This window comes from Balaenoptera acutorostrata, chromosome 5, assembly GCF_949987535.1.
Source record: "Balaenoptera acutorostrata chromosome 5, mBalAcu1.1, whole genome shotgun sequence".
Taxonomy (NCBI): domain Eukaryota; kingdom Metazoa; phylum Chordata; class Mammalia; order Artiodactyla; family Balaenopteridae; genus Balaenoptera; species Balaenoptera acutorostrata.
In genome coordinates, this window is record NC_080068.1 from 46,525,507 (window position 1) to 46,548,319 (window position 22,813).

The 22,813-nt window shown below is 37.2% G+C and overlaps 1 protein-coding gene across 1 annotated transcript in view; it reads right to left on the bottom strand.

Annotated features, from left to right (window-relative positions):
- CFAP299 (cilia and flagella associated protein 299) overlaps positions 1-22,813 on the bottom strand; it is a 601,825-nt gene that overhangs the window by 573,304 nt on the left and 5,708 nt on the right. Inside the window, exon 2 of the mRNA XM_007165606.2 lies at positions 9,692-9,822. Within this exon, the coding sequence (XP_007165668.2) occupies positions 9,692-9,822 (131 nt within the window). The remainder of the gene's footprint in view (positions 1-9,691; positions 9,823-22,813) is intronic.

The window sequence follows — 22,813 nt, forward strand, 5'->3', positions numbered from 1 at the left end:
AACGGATGTTGAATTTTATCAAAAGCTTTTTCTGCACCTATTGAGATGATCATATGGCTTTCATTCTTCAGTTTGTTAATGTGGTGTATCACACTGATTGATTTGCATATATTGAACAATCCTTACTTCTCTGAGGACAAAGAAATGCCAAGAAGAATCCTAACAAACAGGCCTTGCTAAGTTTCCCCCAGTTTACTATAATTACCTCATACTCCTTAACCTGTCATATTCCTTGATAACTGTCCACTTTTCATCAAACCTAGTATAAAATACTCAGGTCTGTTTCTTTAAGTCTTTATTGCCTCTTGAAGGATGCTGTATCATGTAAAACTTATATTAAATAAATTTGTATCCTTTTCTCCTGCTAATGTGTTTGTCAATTCAATTTTCAGATGCATCCAGGGACCCTAAGTGGGTCGAGGACATTTTTTCCTTCCCTACAGCTCTCAGAACCAGGAATATCTACACTTTTTGTCGATGGTTTTGTTGCTCCAGGTGGACATAATGAATTATGTAATGTAAATATTTACCTCTTTGCATTATCTTCCCAAATCTGGCATACATTTTGGGCACTAAGCTCAACCACAGCTTCACTGTATTTCTTCCACCTTTACTTTTTCTTCTCTACCTTTTAAAGTCTTGTTGCTATGAGACATTCCTATTTCCCTTGTAAACTCATATTTATGCCTCATATTCTTTTGTAGAGATGAAGATTTAGATGCTGATAGAAAGAGGAAGGAATGGAATGAGGAAGGGACAGGATGAAAGAGATGTTTTGAAAGCTGTTTCACAGACGTATGATCAGGCACCATGGTATTAGAGAATGAAGAAAATTGAGATTGAGCAATCAGGTAAGACATCGCAATAAAAGTCAATCTGAAGAAAAATTGGATTAGCAACATGTAAGTAGAATGAAAAATGTATGAACGTAGGAGCAAATCTGAACAAAGGAGTCAACAGAAATCCATTGTTAATTGCCTTTTAGAATTGCTCACAAGTAGACTTTGAAGATATTGTAAAATATAACGCCTATAGAGTTTTTAAAAAAATGGTATTACCAGCATTAAAAAATGGAATTTTTGTATGGGGAGTGGATCTGTAAGGGAACAATAATGAGACTTTTTTACTATTTTGTTATTGGTTTGACAACACAGTATTAAAACAAACATGGAGTTAAAAGCCCAGGAAAGAAGTCAGGATTGGAGATCTGATGCAGGAAAACTGGAAACATAAAAGTGATTGATATATGAAAATAGTGGAGTATAAAAAGGGTGAAAAAAAACAAAGAACTGTCCTTTGGGAGAGATCCAAATTAGTGAGAAGGAAGAAGATACAGCAAAGATAGTGGACAACAGCAAACAGAAGAAAATGGGAGGTTAAAGGTAATAAAAGTCAAAGATAGGGAACATTTCAAGAAATGGATAATTCCAAATTGCTGTTAAAGGAATCAGTAGACGTCAACCAAGCAAAGTGAATCTGAGAAGAAATCCTTGAATTTGCCTACAAAGGGACTATGAATGAGTATTGAATGAATCAACACAATTTAAACCAAGAGCTAAATTAAGAAAAACAAACAAATCTAAATAATATTCTGAAGAAAAGGGCTATAACATTTTTAAACATGTGAATTTCATTTGCTTTTGATTAATCATTAGCTGAACTATCAATATTGGATTTTGTCTACATAGTTTTCTCTGTGACTATTTTTAGATTTATTTTAAGCTCAAATAGGCTAAGATCTATAAATGTGGCAATGTTAACAACTTGCCAAATACAAAAATAATCAATTCATCTAAGCAATGGGTCCATTTACTCTCTGAGATAGAATTAATTGCACTTATGAGCATGTTCATATAAGTACTCAACTAAAGAATAATATGGGGCTTCCCTGGTGGCGCAGTGGTTGAGAGTCTGCCTGCTAATGCAGGGGACACGGGTTCGAGCCCTGGTCTGGGAAGATCCTACATGCCAAGGAGCAACTGGGCCCGTGAGCCACAACTACTGAGCCTGCGCGTCTGGAGCTTGTGCTCCGCAACGAGAGAGGCCGCGATAGTGAGAGGCCCGCGCACCGCGATGAAGAGTGGCCCCCGCTTGCCGCAACTAGAGAAAGCCCTTGCACAGAAACGAAGACCCAACACAGCCAAAAATAAATAAATAAATAAATAAATAATAAAAATAAAGGAATTCCTTTAAAAAAAAAAAAAGAATAATATGGATACACCTGTAGATAGATAGATAGATAGATAGATATAGATAGATACAGATAATATGATGTTCCTTGAAAAGATCAACACCATCTGTAATTACTTGCTTGTTGGAGAGAGAGGGAGGGAGGGAGAGAGAAAGAGAAGGAAAAAAAGGGTGAAAGAGAGGCAGAGGGAAGGAGGGAGGAAAGGAGGAAAAATTCAGTGTGTAATCTCAGTGATGTTACAATATCCAACTAGTTGAGAGTGAGCATTTACCAATACCATATATTGCAAACTCAGGGGTGGAGCTAAACCTCAAGAATCCAGTGACTTGTAATTATTATAAAGACCAACAAGCTCAGAGTCAAGGACCCTAACCTTGAAAGTCATGAAGTTGGTTTACTGAACACGACATCCCTTGAGGCAAAATAGATAGGTGGTCAACAAAGGAACTACTCAATCTGTATCACAACAAGAAATCAAAGTTAATTATCTGAGGTTGAAGGCAGCCATCACAATAGAAAGTCAGGATGTCTTGCCCAGTGTGTCTACCTGATCCAGTTCTCAGACTAGGAACCTGCTGACTAAAGAAGTTACCCTGTCCTAAAGGAATAGACCTGTAACACTATATCAATTATCCATTGCAATGATTCCCTCTGTTCTTCCCCCAAGGGATCTTTAACCATTTACTTAAATGAGTAGACACTAAGGAAAGGAGAATAGCCAGATAGTTGATAGAGTATTGGGTGCAGGATCATAGCTGAGATTGGTATCTGGAGATCCAAAGCATCATCATGGTCCCACTATAAGAGTGCAGGCATAGGAGGGTAAGATAACACATGGAATCCTGGCCAAGGGTTGGTTTATAATAGGTCCACTGTGTCCATGGATCCACCCAGGGATCATTGATCTGAATATCTGCAATGATCTTATTCCCAAATCAGGTCACATGCTAGGGTACTGGCGATTAGGATTTCAACATACCTTTGCTGGAGAACACACTTCAACCCATAAAATTCAAGGATGGCCTTAAATTACAGTAGGGAAGAAAAACTTTCCCAAATGGGCAGAACTTCAGGTGACACATCTGATCATCCACTTTGTGTAGAAGGATAAAGAAAAAGAAATGTCCCAAAGATTAGAAGAGACTCATAAGCAATGGTGAATGGTCTGGTTGGCTGGGCAGGAAACTGTGAAGAAAAAAGGTGGAGACTAGGAATGTCTGAGTAACGTGGATGGACATAGGGGAATGAGTACAAGTGTGAAGATTTTTATAACACCCACCAAAAATGATGCACTAAACAACCCAAACAGACAAAAAGCCTCAGCCAGTTGATGTCAGCCAGCCTTGTCAGCAGTCGTCTCAATACTGGCATGACGGACACATGAACAAAGTAGAGCAGATGAAGGCTATCCAAGGACCCAAGAGCATAGACTCCCACTTACCGAGGCCAATCTAGCTACTTCTACTTCTCCATGTCCAATTTGCCAGCAACAGGGACCAATGTTGAGCCCCTGGTAGGTCATTATTCCTCAAGGAGAACAATGGACTCAATTTGACTACACTGGGTCCTTTTTATAAACCAAGAAGGGACAACAGTTCATTCCCACAGGAATACTTACCTATTCCAGATATGAGTGTGCCTTTTCTGCCTCCTTGGTCTTAGTTGGCCCCACTATCTGGATGCTTACAAAATGCCTGATCCACAGGCATGGAATCCAACACAACATAGCACCCCAACCAGGGAACCCGCTGTACAACAAAAAAGGTGTGGGAGAGCGCTCATGACCATGGGATCTTCTGGCCATATCACACAGTGCCCCATCAGAAGCTGTCAGCCTGAAAATGTTGGAATGGTCCACTTAAGGCACAGCTGAATCACCAGCTTAGAGGCAACACTGTTCAAGGATAGGGCGCCATCTTTTAGAACACTCTTACCAGGGAAAACGGCAAGTGTCTCACTGAACTACAAACTATGGCTGCCACGTGAGCACTTTGGGCGTCTTGTGCCCAGGGAACAGCAGGCAAGACAGAGAGACACTATCTTGTGACGAGTAATTGCTGCTGATCAGCAAGAGAGATAGGACTGTTGTTACAGAATGGGGAGGACTGTTGTTACAGAATGGGGGTAGAGAGTAACAAGTGACAAACTCGAGTGGCCCACCCAGCTACCTCTTGGTGCGCCCTTATAGAATTTTAAATGAGAATGAGAAATGCAACAACCCCAGCCTAAGGATAGTAGGATTACCAGGGCCTCCACCATCTTATGATTGAGACTCAGAGAAGTGACAGCTGAAGGCAGAGGATTTAGGATGGATAATGGAAGAAGGAGATGATGAGAACCACCTCTGGCCCCCAAACCAACAGCAGTGATGGGGACTAACTTTCCTCTTCTGAGTATCCTGCCCAGGAGAAAGGCCCTCGGTGCTCTGGAAGAACTGCTCCCTGCATGCACAAAATGGATCTCTATGTCCCAAGGGGCGAACTGTGGCAGGCATGTGGACACGTCACTCAGATCCCCCTTGCAGAAAGGCCTCTCTGCCTGGCTGTGAGGAGTTGCTGAGCTGACAGCCTCCAGCTGTGAACCTTTCCAGGGTCTGCCTCAGTTTCAAGCTGAGATCATACTTTTGGGGGCAGACCTCAGGCAATGACTGGGCACAGAAGAGGTACCAGGGCCTGAACATTTCACCCAATGTGGGACTTCTTTAATGGACAACCTTTACCCTGGAGCTTTCCACTGTGCTGGGAGAGTCTCTGTAACTTCGGCATCAAGATTCTGACCCTGCTTAGTCCTGTTTCCTCACTTTTCCTTTCACAGGTGTTACGTCCCCATCAAACCTTCTGCACTCTTAACCCTCACTGTCTGCCTCCTGGAGCAGCTAGTCTGTGACAAGCCACAACTCCATATTTTTTTGTTTAAGAGCTATAAAATGTATGAGAATAACTTTTAAAACATAAAATATTTGAAACAAAGCAAAAAGTTGAAACCATTTCACAGAAGTCAGATTTTATCTAGCAGAACATTTTAAACTTACAGAAATTCATTTAATTCACTAGCATATGGTATTCACTTTTGATCATAAAGTGAATGGAGTAAAGTCATTTTACATGAAACAAATTTTGGCCTTTTTTATCCAGCTTCATCTTCATAAAATTAAAAGAGCATGTTATCAATTAATAGATACTTCCAACTCCTATTTTTAAAAACAAATTGAAGAAGAATACTCCAATCATACCAGAAATAGTTGACAGTTGATAAACTGACTAGATTGGCTAGAATAAAAAAGGTTGGGGACTTGTCCAACTTTTTAAATTTAGTCCCAGATGTACCAGAGGATAAAAGGACACAAGAGCCTTCTCCTTAATCACCACAGATATCCTCTTCATTTCAGCAAAAAAGATCACAGGGATCCCTATATATTCAGCATCTGAGACTCCTGTCAAGCTCACTTTACAAGAATTCCCAAAGGCTCATCACAAAGTCTCTTGAGAAGATAGCAACAGCCAAGCAGTATAATTATCAGTTCCACCAGGGCTGCCATTTATTCCATCTATGTTTCAGATTCTGTGTTTCAGTAAAATAAGGTCATTATCTCAGAAGCAGTTTTAAGAAGAGCTAATTCATCTCCTAAAAAGATAAGCTGACCCAAAGTGAAGAGGCCAATGGTCTTACAAGCTCATCCAGGGAAGTGTTCCACCTGAGATATGACTCAGTTATAACTACTAACTAGATCCCAAGAACCCAATATTCAACTTCTGTGCAAACAGTCAAAGTCTCTCTCTCCATCACCCATAGAAATCAACTGAACTTCTCACTGCAAATAGAAATTCTCCAGGACTTATGATGGGAGCTACCTCAGTAACCACCAGCTAAACTTATCCCATCCCTTCTTTCCAAACTTTATAGTCTCTACCTTGTGGCTACTAAACCCAGCTGGCATGAATCTCAGGGGAAGAGAGATGAGAGATGCTGTTTATGTGATAGTGAAGCAGAGATGGCTTTGAAGCAAAGCTTCAAGAAGCCAGGAGAATGCAGAGCCCACCTACCACCACCACTGCCACCACCACCAATCCAGTACATGTGGAAATGAGTGGCCTCTAGCTGGCACAACTTTAGGGGGGAAAAAAGTCTTAGCAAGGGAATAGGCACAAGTTAAAACAAAGAGGTAGAGAGAATGATTTGTGAAGAAGAAAAATTTATCATAGAATTGAGGCAAAGTAAATGTGTCCATCTTCATACCCTTGTTTGCCTGCTTGGCTCCTACTTATCCTTTGAAGGTAAATTTAGCAGTCATGCCTTAAGAAGAGCCTTCCCTGTTCTCCACATCCTTCAAATCTTGACTTAGTACTACTTTAGGGTGTTGCCACAACACCTATGATAGCGTATGTTATCTTCCGTTGTAACTGCCTTTTTTAATTGAGATATAATTCACATACCATAAAATTCAAATTTGTAAGGTATACAATTCAATGGCTCTTAGTATAGTCACAAAGTTGTGCAGTCATCACCAATATATAATTCCAGAACATTCTATCACCCCAGAAAGAAACTCCATACCCATTAGCAATCATTCTTCTTTCACTCTTCCTTCCAGCCCTTGGCCACCACAAATCTACTTTCTGTCCATATGGATTTACCTATTCCAAACATTTTATATAAATGGGACTATACAATTTACAATCTTTTTGTCTGCCTTCTTTTGCTAAGCCTAATGTTTTCAAGGTTTATCCATGTTGTAGCAGGTAAGAGTACTTCACTCCTTTTTATGACTAAATAATATTCCATTTTATCTATGTACCACATTTTTTTATCCATTCATCAGTTGATGGATATTTGGGTTGTTGCCCCTTTATGGCTACTATGAATAACGTTGCTAGGAACACTGGTTTTTAAGTGGACCTCTGTTTTCAATTCCCTTGGATATACATCTAAGAGTGGAATTATTGGGTCATATGGTAACTCTATGTTTAACTATTTGAAGAATTGCCTAACTATTTTCCATTGTATACTCCCACCAGCAACGTAATTGTCTTTCATCTATCTAACCCTCAAATTTCTTGAGGTCAGGGACTAAGTCTTATATTCTATCGTACTCCCAGCACCTAGCATAGTGCCTAATGGAGTATGGTTGTCTATGAGTATTTGTGAAGTTAATAACTAAATAAAGGGTCAAAATAATTTTTTTCACTTTATGCCTTCTTCTGGCAAAATACTTATCAAAATACCCCCTCCCAATATCTTTAACCAGACTTTTTTTATCTATGAAACTATTCTAAGTAAGTGACATACTCTTAGGTGCCAGCGCTTCTTGAAACGAGTGCTCTATGATTGCTAGTGAAGAGGACTGTGATCTACTTGGGGCTGCTCACCCACACATTAGAGACGTTAATGTAAGATAATCTGATAGTAGAATCACGTGTTTCCAAGTTGGTACCACTTGGCGGGCAGTCACATGTTCATGCATATTTTCAAAGTGATCCTTAAGCAAATATAAGCACAGGACATATTTGGTGTCCACACTCTGCTGGCCCTGCTGCCAATAACACTACAATGGACCTGGCAGGGAAGGAAAGAGGAAACATATGGGGCCCATCCCACTACAAAGGCAGATGAGAAGATGCGCAGATGAAAAGGCTTTCCGATTCTAGCAGCTCTGGGTGGGGATTAGTCTCCCAAGACTGGCACTTAAGTAGTCTGATGACTTCCAGCTCTGGCCAGTTAAAGAGACTATCGATAGAATAAATACTCATTTTGAGCCAAACACAAAATGGACATGTACATGGATAGAATTTATATGACCAACATGACCAACTCCTCTCGATATAAAATAGGATACAACTCTAATAAAATATGAATATACATTAATTCCTTATAAAATCTCACAAAAATCTCTATACTTCTGCTCCTGACTGATAAACATTTATTGATTTAAAACAGAAAGGGAAGACTCCCCTGATGTTTTATATGACACAGCACATGTACACATATATCTTGCATCATTTCAATTTTCTACAAATAGAAGCCAAGTATACTTGTGTTGCATAAACTAGTGAAGTTTTATATAAATTTACCTTTGGTAAGAAGAATGGCCCCTTCAAAGATCCCCATGCCTAATCCTATCAGTATGTTACAGTACATGACAGGAGGGACTTTGCAGATGTAATGAAGGTTATAGACCTTAAAATAGGGAGATTATCCTAGATTATCTAGATGGACCCAGTGTGATCACATGAGCCCTCAGAAGGAGAGATCTTTCTGTGGCTGGAGTCAGGGAAGACTTGCATAAGGAGAAGTCAGAGAGATTTAAAGGTTGGCAGGATCTTGACCCATTCTTGCTGGCGGGCGGCCACATGGAAAGCATGAGAAGGAATGTGGGCAGCCTACAGGAGCAAAGAGGAGTCCCCAGTTTGACGGGTGACAGGGAAATGAGACCTCAGTCCTATAATCACAAAGAACTGAATTTGGCCTGAATGAGGGTGGAAGCAGACTCATCCACAGAGCATCCAGAAAAGAACTCAGTCCAGCCAACAACAGGATTTTAACTTTGTGATATATGTAGCAGAGAATCCAGCTGAGCCACTGTACTCTGATTTCTGACCTACAGAACTATGAATAAATACGTTTGTGTTGTGTTCAGCGACTACGTTTGTGGTAATGTGTTATGACAGCAATAGAAAACTAGTATATTACTGAATGTTACTGTATTAAATGACAGTATTCTAGGGTTCTGAAATACAAGAACCACTAGAACAATCAATTAAAATTGCACATTCCCAGAACCAATTCACATTCCACTACCAAATGTTATTTTTATAATAAATACATGGGAGACTTCTACTCATAATTACTGGGTATTTTTTAAAATGTTATCTAAGAACAATATACCAATGTCTAAGTAATTTTTCTCACCAACATTTACAACTTTAGCATTCATTTTTAAAAAGTAAATAGATAATTACTTTGTCAAGTCTTTTTCAGTTTGTCTTAGTTTGATACGGTTCACTTTAGGTGTACATCTCTTTCCTAACATACTTTATTAGATTCATATTTTATATAACCACATATGAGTCATATTAACAAAAGCCAGTGATCGTTAATAGAGGTCAATGAATCAATGTTTACAAAAATGTGAGAACATAAATGAAGCCAAAGATTTACAGGCCTCAAAAGTACAAAGAACTCTAAGACAAAAGTCACTCATACTTTTAGTATATAAATGTGTAAAGCCAATAATATTGAGCTATGTGTAAACAGGACTTTATTGGTATGATGGCCATATTTTGGTATTTATATTTTTAAATTTGTAGCTCACAGTTGCATGTGGCTTTATCGCAACCATAATGCAGTTCCTCCAGTTCCTGATCTGCAGAACAGATGCTTAGAATATTCCAAGTTCTACCTGCTCCAACCAATGTTTCTAAATTACAACAATGCCAACAAAATTGGATTTTTCCAGACACTCTAAAATATAATATAAAATCCATTTGGAACAAGGACACTTACTTTTTCTGAGTTCTTTCAGCCAAACTTGCAATCTCTATCGCTGCCTTCCTTGCTTCGAAATCTTCCCTTTTCACCACCTCTCCAGTCCCGTGGTAGCCTAGCTCCACCAACTGGCGGGCCAGGCCTTCATCCTAAAAAGAAAATCAATTGTTACATCTGTGGATTAATGAGACATCTTATTTTATCTAATGTACACTGAATAATTGTTTTAAATGAAAAATCAAATGGAATATTTAAATATGAGACAACAGCTATTAGATATGAAAAGTTAGAATTATTTCTAACAATAATTTTATAAACATCTGATTTGTCATCCCTTTCCCAGAGATGTAAGATGAAAAAATAATAACATCAAGCACTAAATTTTCTCTAAGGGATTGCAGGACAAAGGTCTGTAATGTTTTTAATCAATTTATGAGAACAGCTGTAGATAATAAAGTATCTTTAAAACAATAAAACTATAGACAATAGTATTTATACAAGAAAGACTTTTTAAAAACCAACTGCACAAAAAGAAAATTGGGTTGCTTTCAGCAAGTTCAACATTTCAGAGACTTACTTCCTTGAAGTCAATTAACTGATGACACAGAGCATTATAACTTCAAATACAAAACAAAGGATAGATGAATTTCCTATTTGAGTAGAAAGATATTGTTTCCATATAATGTTGGTACCAATAAAAGCAGAGAAGTAGAAATCCAAGAAGATGACAAGAAGCTTCAAACTGAAAAAATAAAAATTTCCCCACAGTCCTTTAGACCTTTTATATTTCAGTTACTTTAAGAACTGTCACACACATTTTTGTCACTTGCATAGCATATTCAAAAAAGAACAGCATTTCCCCGAAACTTGAATAGGTGACGTTTTACTTGAAGTTACTAATATAAAGGCTTATGTATTACATAAAAATATGTATATTAACATATTACATTATCCTTACATTAAACATGAAATGTCTGAAATATAGAGAAAACAGCATATATTTTATTGTTACAGACCCTTACTTACTACATCACTGCTGAATGCAAGAACTGTCTAACAGAATTAAATAAGAAAACTTAAGATTTGTGGTTAATAATCTATACAACCCATGGTGGCTATTTTAAAGTTCCAACTATTCTAACAAAAAAATTTGGATACCATCAACCTAGAAAACTTTGCTACTTTTCTTTGCTAAACACTAAAAGCAAATGCTGAACTCTGTGTAGCAACATGGATACATTTGCCAAGTTAAGGCAAAGCACCAGGCTTTGCACAAGGGCGCTTTGCCTTCTTTCTGACTTGTTCCCCTGCTCACTATACTTGCTATCCCAGGTTGCTTTAGTGCAAACAACAAAACTGAGCAAATGCCTCCACCTAGTGGAGTTAATATTTAAATGAAAAAGCGATGCAGATTTCGGGTTTGATTTACAAAAGTGGAATGATTTGAGTGTAAATCTTCTTAAATACGTTACTTAAAGTGAGCTTATGGGAAGAACTCGCAGTGAGCTCTGCTGAGATTGTGGGTTTCTTCTAGTGGAATATAAGTTGCTTGTGATCAACAGAGTATTTTACATAATAAAGACCATTAAAAAGTTGCTGTACTAACTTTGTATATGGAATGAATTATGCATTCCTGTGTGCCTTACCTGAGCCGCACAGAATCATTTGGATAGTTCTGCACTCACTGACACTCATGTATATTGCAAAAAATGACAAGATCAAGTACAAAGTTGAAGTTGTTGCCCCAATTAACCATTACCATGTTTTAACTGGTGGAATTACAAGCCATCTCTCTACTGTAAATGGTCAATAATCTTTAAAGAAACTGAGAAATAAAATACTTTCATTTATTCACATATTTAGCATTTCTGGTGATTTTCATTCCTTTGTGTAGACCTAAGTTTCCTACTAATATATGATTTTCCTTCTACCTAAAAATCTTTAACAATTCTTATAGTAAGGGTCTGCTAACAACAAAAGTATCGTGGCTTTTGTTTTACTGAAAAAAATATTGATTTCACTTTAATTTTTTTCTTCCAGTTTTATTGAGATATAATTGACTTATAGACATCACGAAATGATTACCTTAGTAAGTTTAGTGAACATCTATCATCTCATATAGATACAAAATTAAAGAAATAGAAAAATATATATATTTTTCCCTTGGGATGAGAACTCTTAGGATTTACTTTCATATATAACATAAAGCAGTGTTAATTATATTTATCATGCTGTACATTAGATCCCTAGTACTTATTTCTCTTATAATTGGCAGTTCAATACCTTTTCACTGCCTTCATTCAATTACCCCTCCCTCCACACCCTAACCTCTGGTAACCACAAATCTGATCTGTTTTTCTATGAGTATGTTTGTTTGTTTGTTTTTGCAGTATAATTGACCTACAACACTAAGTTAGGTCCTATCACACAACATAGTGATTCGATATTTCTATACATTGCAAGATGATCACCACGATATCTAGTTAACAAATATGTCACCATACAAAGATATTACATAGTTATTGACTATATTCCCCACACTGTACATTTCATACCTGTGACTCATTTACTTCTGTGCAACTGGAAGTTTGTACCTCTTAATCTCCCTCACCTATTTCTCTCCTCTCTCCAATTCCCTCCCCTTTGGCAACCACCTGCTTGTTCTCTGTATCTCTGACTCTATTTCTGCTTTGTTATATCTGTTCATTTGTTTTGATTTTTTTGATTCTACATATAAGTGAGATCATACAGTATCTGTCTTTCTCTGTCTGACTTATTTTACTAAGCATAATGCCCTTTAGGTCCATCCATGTTGTCAGAAATGGTATGATTTCATTCTTTTTTATGGCTGAGTAATATGCTATTGCAACCACATCTTCTTTCTCCAATCATCCGTGGATGGGTGCTTAGGTTCCTTCTATATCTTGCCTACTGTAAATAATGCTATGATGAAAATAGGGGTGCATGTCTTTTCAAATTAGTGTTTTTCATTTTCTTTGGATAAATACCCAAGAGTAGAACTGCTGGATTGTATGGTAGTTCTGGTTTTAATTTTTTGAGGAATCTCCATACTCTTTTCCACAGTGGCTGCAGCAATTTACATTCCCACCAACAGTACATAAAGGTTCCCTTTTCTCCACACCCTCGCCAATAGTTGTTATTTGTTGTCTTTTTGATAATAGCCATTCTGAAAGTTGTGAGGTGATATCTCATTGTGGTTTTGATTTGCATTTTCCTGATGACTAGTGATATTGAGCATCTTTTCATATGCCTCTTGGCCATCTGTATATCTTCTGTGGAAAAATGTCTATTCAGATTCTCTGCCATTTCTTTAATCAGGTTGCTTGGGGGGTTTTTGATGTTGAGCTGTATGAGTTCTTTGTATATTTTGGATATTAACCCCTTCTAAGATATGTCATTTGCAAATATCTTCTCCCATTCAGTATGTGGCCTTTTTGTTTTATTGACAGTTTCCGTTGCTGTGCAAAAGCTTTTTAGCTTGATGTAATCCCATTTGTTTATTTTTGCTTTTGTTTTCCTTGCCTGGGGAGATGTATCCAAAAATATATTACCCAGACCAATGTCAGAGAGCACACTGCCTATGCTTTCTTCTAGAAGTTTCATGGTTACAAGTCTTACATTGATGTCTTTAAAACATTTTGAATTTATTTTGATGCATGGTGTGAGAAGGTAGTCCAGTTTGACCCTTTTGCATACAGCTGTCCAGTTTTCCCAACAGCATTTATTAAAGAGGTTGTCTTTTTCCCATTGTATATTCTTGTCTGCTTTGTCAAAGGTTAATGTCCCATTAAAGTGTGGGTTCATTTCTGGGCTCTCTATTCTGTTCCATTGATCTATGTGTCTGTTTTTGTGCCAGTACCATGTTTTTTTGATTACCATAGCTTTGTATTATAGTTTGAAATCCAGCTTTGTTTCTTTATCAAGATTGTTTTGGCTATTTGAAGTCTTCTGTGTTTCCATACAAATCTTAGAATTTGTTCTAGTTCTATGAAAAAATCCCATTGGTATTTTTATAGGGATTGCATTGAATCTGTAGATTGCCTTGGGTAGCATGGTCATTTTAACAATATTAATTCCTCCAATCCATGAGCACTGTATATCTTTCCATCTGTTTGTGTCACCTTCACTTTTCTTCATCAGTGTCTTAAGTTTTTCCAAGTACAGGTCTTCTACCTCCTTAGTTAGATTTATTCCTAACTATTTTATTCTTTTTGATGCAATTGCAAACAGGATTGTTTTCTTAGTTTCCCTTTTTGATAGTTCACTGTTAGCAAATAAAAAAGCAACAGGTTTCTGTATATTAATTTTGTATACTGCAACTTTACCAAGTCCCTTGATGAGTCCTAGTAGTTTTTTGATGACATCTTTAGGATTTATTATGTATAGTATCATGTCATCTGCAAACAGTGACAATTTTACTTCTTCCTTTCCAATTTGGATTCCTTTTATTTCTTTTTCTTGGATTTACAATTCTATGTTGAACAAAAGTGGCATGTGTGGGCATCCTTGTCTTATTCCTGATCTTAGAGGAAATGCTTTCAGCCTTCCACTGTTGAGTATGATGTTACCTGTGGGCTTGTCATATATGGCCTTTATTATATTGAGGTATGTTTCCTTTATACCCACTTTGTTGAGAGTTTTTATCATAAATGGATATTGAATTTTGTCAAAAGCTTTTACTGCATCTATCGAAATGATCATATGATTTTCATTCATTAATTTGTTAATATGGTGTATCACTTTGATTGATTTGTGGATATTGAGCCATCCTTGCATCTCTGGGTTAAATCTCACTTGATCATGCTGCATGATCCTTTCAAAATATTGTTGAATTCAGTTTGCTAATATTTTATTGAGGATTTTTGAGGCTATTGGGCTGTAATTTTCTTTTTTGGTCTGATTTTGTCTGGTTTTGGTATTTGGGTGATGCTGGCTTTGTAGAATGGGTTTGGAAGCATTATTTCTGCCTTAATTTTTTGAAGTGTTTGAAAGGTATAGGTGTTAACTCTTCTCTAAATATTTAGTAGAATTCACCTGAGAAGCCATCTGGTCCTGGGCTTTTGTTTGTTGGGAGTTTGTTTATTACTGATTCAATTTCGTTACTGGTAATTGGTCTGTTCATATTTTCTGTTTCTTCCTGGTTCATTTTTAGGACATTGTACATTTCTAGGAATTTGTCCATTTCTTCTAGGTTGTCCATTTTATTGGCATATAGGTGTTCATAGTAGTCTCTTATGATCCTTTGTATTTTTGTGGTGTCAGTTGTAACTTCTCCTTTTTCATTTCTGATTTTATTTGTTTGGGCCCTCTCTCTTTTTTCTTTGATGAGACTGGCTAAAGGTTTATCAAGTTTATCTTTTCAAAGAAACAGCTCCTAGCTTCATTGATCTTTTCTATTGTTTTTCTAGTCTCTACATCATTTATTTCTGCTCTGATCTTTATGATTTCTTTCTATTTACTCACTTTGGGTTATGTTTGTTCTTCTTTTTCTAGTTCCTTTAGGTGTAAGGTTAGATTGTTTATTTGAGATTTTTCTTGTTTCTTGAAAAGCTTCTTTCATTATACACTTCCCTCTCAGACCTGCTTTTGCTTCATCCCCTAGATTTTTGATTGTTGGGTTTTCTTTTTCATTTTTCTCCAGGAATTTTTTTTAATTTTCTCTTTGATGTCTTCAGTTATTTCACCTTAATTTTTGAAAGACATTTTTGCTGGATTAGTGTTCCAGGATGACTTTTTACCTTTCAGCACTTCAGAGATGTCATCCCATTGTCCCATGACTTGTATTATTTCTGATGAGAAGTTCAATCTTTCCTGTATGAACTCATCCTTGCATTCCTATGATAAATCACACTACTTAAGAGTAGTATTTAGTAGTCTCTGATCTATTATTTCTTAATATAGTCCTAGATTCATTTTTCACTTCTTTTCATCCAGTTCATAAGTAAAATTAGTCCTTAGCTTTCCATTTTGTGCTATCCTCCTCTAGGTTGATGTCAGGGTTACACAAGTCCTATAAAATGATTTAAGAATACATTCTGGGGTTTCCCCAGTGGCACAGTGGTTGAGAATCTGCCTGCCAATGCAGGGGACATGGGTTCGAGCCCTGGTCTGGGAGGATCCCACATGCCACGGAGCAACTAGGCCCGTGAGCCACAACTGCTGAGCCTGCGCATCTGGAGCCTGTGCTCTGCAACAAGAGAGGCCACGATAGTGAGAGGCCTGCACACCGCGATGAAGAGTGGCCCCCACTTGCCGCAACAGGAGAAGGCCCTCGCACAGAAACGAAGACCCAATACAGCCAAAAATAAATAAATTAAAAAAAAAAAAAAGAATACATTCTCCTTGTGAAAAAATTAACATGTGGCAGATGTAGTGAATTTGTATTCTGTCAACTTAGCTAAGCTGGAGCTTTGTTTCCATAATTTTTCTTCCTTAGATAGTTACAGGTTAGATTGGGCCACAAGAGACATTTGCAATAGATTTGGAAGACAGCAAAGGAGAAGCCATATTGTTCTAGCTCTTATAGAAGCTTCTCCTTTACGTCCTCCAACTCCTGGGACAAGTGCATGAGTATGTTAAGCTCTGTGACTAAAGGTGTCAGCTTCTTCTGCAGATCTCTTCTACCATCAAAGATGAAGGTGTGAAAGAGGTGAGGGCCTGATCCAAGTTCCAGTTTGTCCTTATGAATTCTAGCTCATCCTTGCAGGTCTGTTTGCCCTTGTTTCCCACAATTCTCATGTACGTTTCCTTCCTGGCTGTCTGTCCTAATGACTTCAGGTTCCAGCACCAGACACCAAAGAAACAGCCTTTCATTGACCATTTAAACAGTTCTCATAATTGTGTAGGGGCAAATCTTTATAAAAAAGTAAATACATGTGACACACATATATCTACATCTACATCTACATATATATGTATGTGTGTGTGTTCTGCTTCTCTGATGGAACCCTGAATGAGTCACAATTAGCTATTGGCAATGGTTCCAGAGGAATAGAAATTTAAGGGTGGGTTCTCTGAATTGGTTCTGGGTTACCTAGAATTGGTTCTCTGATCTTATTAAAAGTATTACAAGCCCTGTTTACAGTAGAAAAGATTATACTGTAGTCAGTGAAATGCAGAGGCCAAGTTATTTATCACCTTTAGAAACGTGCAATGAAAACAGAGCTTTAGGTAACCAAGTGTTTGCTGCCAGAGGACAATTTAGTGACAATAAGAAACATAACGGTATTGGTTGCTTCCAAGTGTGTTGAAGGTCTTGGGAAAAGAAAATGAGAAGCTCACAGTTTGGGGATTAGCCAGCCATGTGGTGGCAGGTTAGTTACACAGGACTACCCACATAATGAAAGGGGAAAATATTTGACATAGTTTCATGATTTTTAAAAGCTTTTTTCCATAAATTATATTATGCCATATATATATACAACTTTTCATATAATTATTATTTTTTAGCGTCCATGTAAGAATTACCGGTTTGTTAAATTTGCTCATTTTTCTATTGGATTTTATTTATTTATTATTGATTTATAAAGCTATATTCTATACAGCAAGTCCTTGTTGAGTATACATTTTGCAAATATTTATTCTCAGGTAGTTGCTTATCTTGTGATTTATGATATATTTTGTCATACAGAGTTTAAAAATTTTGGCAAGGAAATTGTATATGAAACCTTAATAAAGTACACAGAAAAACTGCATCAGTGCATTTAATAGAAAAAAGAAAGCTTGAAAATAAACAGCTAACCATTCAACTAGAGAAAGAATAACAAAATACACCAAAATGATATAGAAGGAAAGAATAAAAACAACAGGAAAATGAATAAAATAGAAATTAAAATATACAAATCCAGTCAGCTTTAATTGTCTAATGAAAGCCAAGAGCTTATTCTGTTTTTTTTTAAATTGAAGTATAGTTGATTTCAAGAGCTTCCTCTTTTTTTTTTTTTTTTTAACATTTACTTATTTATTTATTTGGCTGCACTGGGCCTTAGTTGCGGCACACGGGATCTTCATTGCAGCACATAGGATCTTTAGTTGCGGCATGCGGGATCTTTAGGTGTGGCATGCAGGATCTTTAATTGTGGCATGTCGATCTAGTTCCTTGACCAGGGATCAAACCCGGGCCCCCTGCACTGGTAGTACAAAGTCTTAGCCACTGGACCACCAGGGAAGTCCCTCAAGAGCTTATTCTTTTAAAAGACCAAGAAATTAGATAACATTTGGCAAGATTTATGGTGAAAAAGAAGGAATACACAAACAATTTTAGAAATCAGAAAAGAGCCATAACAACAGATAAAAGAAAACTACATACAAGTTTATAGTAATAATTTGAAAATCTGTGTAAAAATATATGAAGCATTTGCTCAAGTTATGAATTCAGAAGAGATCTGTCAGTGGTTTTATGAGTCCTTGATTTTCCCCAAAAATGTCTTCATTTTGCATTCCCATTTGAATATTACTTTATTTAGTCAGAGTCCAGGCAGGAAATAGATGATGTATTTAAATGGAGTAACTGAAGGAAACTGAATGGTTGAGTTAATTTACAAAGGTATTCACCAGGTTAAGAGAAATCCAAGTGGTACAATGAAATACCCTGCAGCTAGCAACAGCAGTAAGCTACTGTATTAGTAGCCATTAACCTATGCAAATGAGGTAAGGGGAGGGAGCAACTAATAGGACACAGGGAGATGGCTGTAGGACAGTGTTATCAGACCCTGAGTTTTGGCTTGATGGAAGAAAATATCGACTGCTAACCTGTAGCACAGTATGGAAGGAGTCTGAAAAAAAAATGCCCAGCCTCCTGGCTTCTAATCTCTTACTGGTGCCTCTTATTGGCTGAACCCAACTGGCCAAATGTAAAGGGAGTCCAGTTGAAGTAGTCATCAGAAATCAACCTCTTGGAGCACACAGCACAGAGCACGTTGGGGTAGGATAGAACTCAAGGTAAAACAGAATCTCAGGGGCCAAACAGGGACAGAATATAGCCAGGGACAGAATTCTAGGCTCAAAGTAAAATTTCCTAAGAAGTTTAAAGCTATTACTCCATTTTCTTCTAGGAATCACTATTAGGAATGCAAAGTCTAAGATCAAGCTGATTCCCATTTACAGGTTATTTGTTGACACTCTGAATTATTTTTTAAATTGTGGTAAAACATACATGACATAAGACTAACCATTTTAAGTGTACAGTACAGTGGTATTAAGTACATTCATGTTATTGTGACGTTATCATCACTACCATCCGTCACCACAACTCTTTTTATCTTACAAAACTGAAACTATGTGCCAGTTAAACAATAGCTCCCCATCTTCCCTTCCCCCAAGACCCTGGCAATGACCATTCTACTTTCTGTCTCCGTGAATTTGACTACCCTAGGCACCTCATATAAGTGGAATTACACAGTATTTGTCTTTTTGTGGCTACTTATTTTGCTTAGAATAATGTCCTCAAGACTTCCATGTTGTAGCATGTTTCAGAATTTCCTTCATTTTAAAGGCTTAATAATATTCCATTGTAGATATATACCACATTCTGTTTATGCATTCATCCATCAGTAGACACTTGTGTTGCTTCTACCTTTGGCAATTGTGAATAATGCTACCATCAACATGAGTATACAAATATCTGTTCAAGTTCCTGCTTTCAATTTTTTTGGCTACATAGTATCCAGAAATGTAATTTCTAGATCATATAGTAATTTTCTTTCTAATTTTCTGAGGAGCTGTCATACTGTTTCCACAATGGCTGCACCATTTTACATTCCCACCAGCAGTGTACAGTGTTCCATACTCTCCACATCCTCACCAACACTTGTCATTTTCTGTTTTTTTGATAATAGCTATCCTAATGGGTGTGAAGTGATATGCCATTGTGGTTTTCACTTGCATTTCCCTAATGATTAATGATGTTGACACATTTTTATGTGCTTATTGGTCATTTGTGTACGTTCTTTGGAGAAACATCTTTTCAAGTTCTTTGCCCAATTTTTAATTGGATTATTTGCTTTTGTGTTGTTCAACTGTAGTTTTTTCCATATTCTGGATATTAAGCCCTATCAGATATATAATTTGCAAATATTTCCTCCCATTCTATGGGTTGCCTTTTGACTCTATTGATGGTGTCTTTCAATACACCAAGTTTCCATACAAAAGTTTTTAATTTTGATGTCATGCAATTTGAATTATTTTTGAACTATCATTTCATTCTCAGAGTTCTGTAATTCTACCACTAACTGCCAAGGTGTGGATCTTTTTCATTCATCCTACTAAGCAACTGATTGTAAGATGGGCACTTACAATCTTGCACTTATCTCCAACACAGAGAATTTTTGTTGTTGTTGTTATTCCATTGATTATTTTATCCCCCTCATTTTCTGTATAATTTATTTCTGGAATGTCTATTAGATAAATATTGAGCCTCCTTGAATTATTTGTTCATACTTTCCTTCATATAATTCTTATTTTCCTCATTTTTTTTTACTGCATTCTGGGTAATTACATCAACTTTAACTTCCAGATCATTAAATTGTCCTTTAAAAGTGACATTGTCCTTCCATTAGTTAGCTCTTTTAAAAATGTCATCAAGTTTTTAATTTCTAAGAATTCTTTCTTGCTCTCTGATTGCTCCCTTTTCATACCAGTCTATTATTTTGCTTACAGACTTCATATTATACATATTAAAATGCCTGTAAGGTAGAAAATTAGAATTTATTTAAAGTTGCCTCAGGGTTTTGAGTGTTTTGTTTTGTCTGACATTACTTGTTCTCCTTATTCATCTTAGGCCCTCTCTTTCATGCTCCTGTGTTCCCTCAAACATCTGGGAATACATAGTTATGAATAGAGAACTGGGTAATTAGCAAAGTCATTAGCATGGATTCCCTCTATAGTCGTACAGATCTGATTCCCTAACTGGTTTCTCCTCTGAATAGATGAACTGAGGAAGTTATGTGTAAAAGAGCAGAGTATAGTAATGTACAGACTCCACTTGAGGATGTGGACATGAAGAAGGAAGGCGGTCTGGGGTAAATCCCACCCTCTCCAACCTAATTACCAAAATAAGAAGGACTTGGTAATAAGTGTAACTCTCTCCAGATTTTCTTCTCCTCTCCAACATCTATTCTGGCCTTCTAGCACTATCTAACTACTTCACACTTAGTTTTGATTATCTCTCAAGCCCCTTTACCTGCTCCAGGACTCCTTGCTAGGCACTTTTTTTAGAGAGCAGTTCTCTCATTTATCCTTGGGTTAAACATTGCAGGTATATGCTGGGGATAGGATACACCTCTGGCTTAGCTAATGCAGAATTAACTTCTTTAATCAATTATAGGTTCTCTCTTGCTCTTTGTATTATTGTTACCCCTGACTTTTCTCTAAATCTGCTTTACCTTCCCAACACTGTTCTTATTTATTCATTTTGGGCTATGGTTTTCTCTATCTTGTCAATCTCTAACTTATCAGAAATAAGCACAATTTCTGATCCTGTAGAGTAGCATCCTTTCATGTCTCCTAGTGCTATTATAGATTTATTCTATTTCATATTTACCAGGAAAATGGATAGACAGATGACGGGTAGGAAGGAAAGGAAGGAGGGAGGGAGGAAGGGGGAGGGTGAGAGGGAGGGAAGGAAGGAAGGAAGCAAGCAAGGAAGGAAGAAAGCAAGCTTGATTATACCCAGGGCTCTACAAGTCCACAGTGTCTACTTCAGCCACAACTTTTTCTTTTTTTAATATACCTAAAAAGCTTCAGAAAAAATCTTCTTGCCTCTAGTTGTAAAACAATCTAATCCATCCTTTCAATGGAAGACTGAATGATTAAACCAGAAAGTGTCCATTGGATTTAGTGACACATCCTTCACTTGTCACCATGGCAAGAACAATTTCTATTGAATGTGAAGATGGGAGCCAGCTAGCAGTGGGTTGAAAAACAGAAGATGGAGGAAATAAAGATTAAGGATTTTACAATTCATTCAAGAAGGATAACTGTGAAAAAGGAAGAAAAGACAGATATGGAGGGGAGAATGGGAGATACCTCACTGAGCACAGAAGGGACTGATGGAATTAAAGGTGAGAGGAGCTAATCAATAGAGGTAGTTCCCTAAATACATGAAGCAAAAGGGTAGAGAATGCAAGTGACCATCATCGATCAAGCCTATTAGTTGCAAACAGCAGGGTTTACTGTACCCAGTCCAAGCATTAAAAAGGAATTATTAAAATACAATAGCTCCAAAGATCCCTGGGAAAGTGAAATTTGAAGCCTACACAGCCAGAAACAATATTCTAAGCCATACAAACTATTTCAGCAAATATCCCTCACTGCCACCACTGAAAACATATACTGCAACTCACCATGTTGACCTAGGACATTACACGACCGAACTTCTGCCACTGCATCAACTGAAAGTCAAGAGCCTCAACCACCTCATTCAATACAAAATGGATTCTACATGGTGCTTTCTTCCTCATGTCACTCTTTTCCTATACAGCAGTCTCATGTAGGTGTATATGATTGGCAGTGCCTAAGTCACACAAAGATACACTAGCAGCAAGGAAAACTGAGAAGATGAATTTCTGCCTCTACCTTAGGGAGGTGGGACTCAGAGTTGGGAAAATTCCCAAAACATTATAATGATAATGGGTGTTCAAATGCCAGATTCAGTATATTCAGATAGGCACCATGCATGGTAGACACCATTAACACAGGTGGGAAGGAAGAGAGGATGGGCAGAAATTAAGGTGGTTTTATAAGTTTCATGGTAGAAAACTGAAGAGGGTTCCAGCCTGATTGACTCTTTTTGTTGATTTGGAGAGATGAAGTCATCCACTAAGAGCCTGAAGAGAGGAAAGAAAGTTTGAAAAACAAGCTGGGGCGGGCGGAGAATCAAGGAAGTGCAATAGGCAATTCGCAAAAGAAATGCAAATGGCCAGGAAAAATTTAAAAGATGGTCAACCTCACTAATAATCAGAAAAATTAAAATTAAAACAACGAGTTTTTTTTCACATATGATTTGACAAAAAACAAAAGGGTTGACAATATCAAATGCTGGTGACTGTCTGAGAGAAAAGGTGTCTCATACACGCTGGTGCGAGAGTAAATGACTACTCTGGAGGGCACTTTCACCATGTT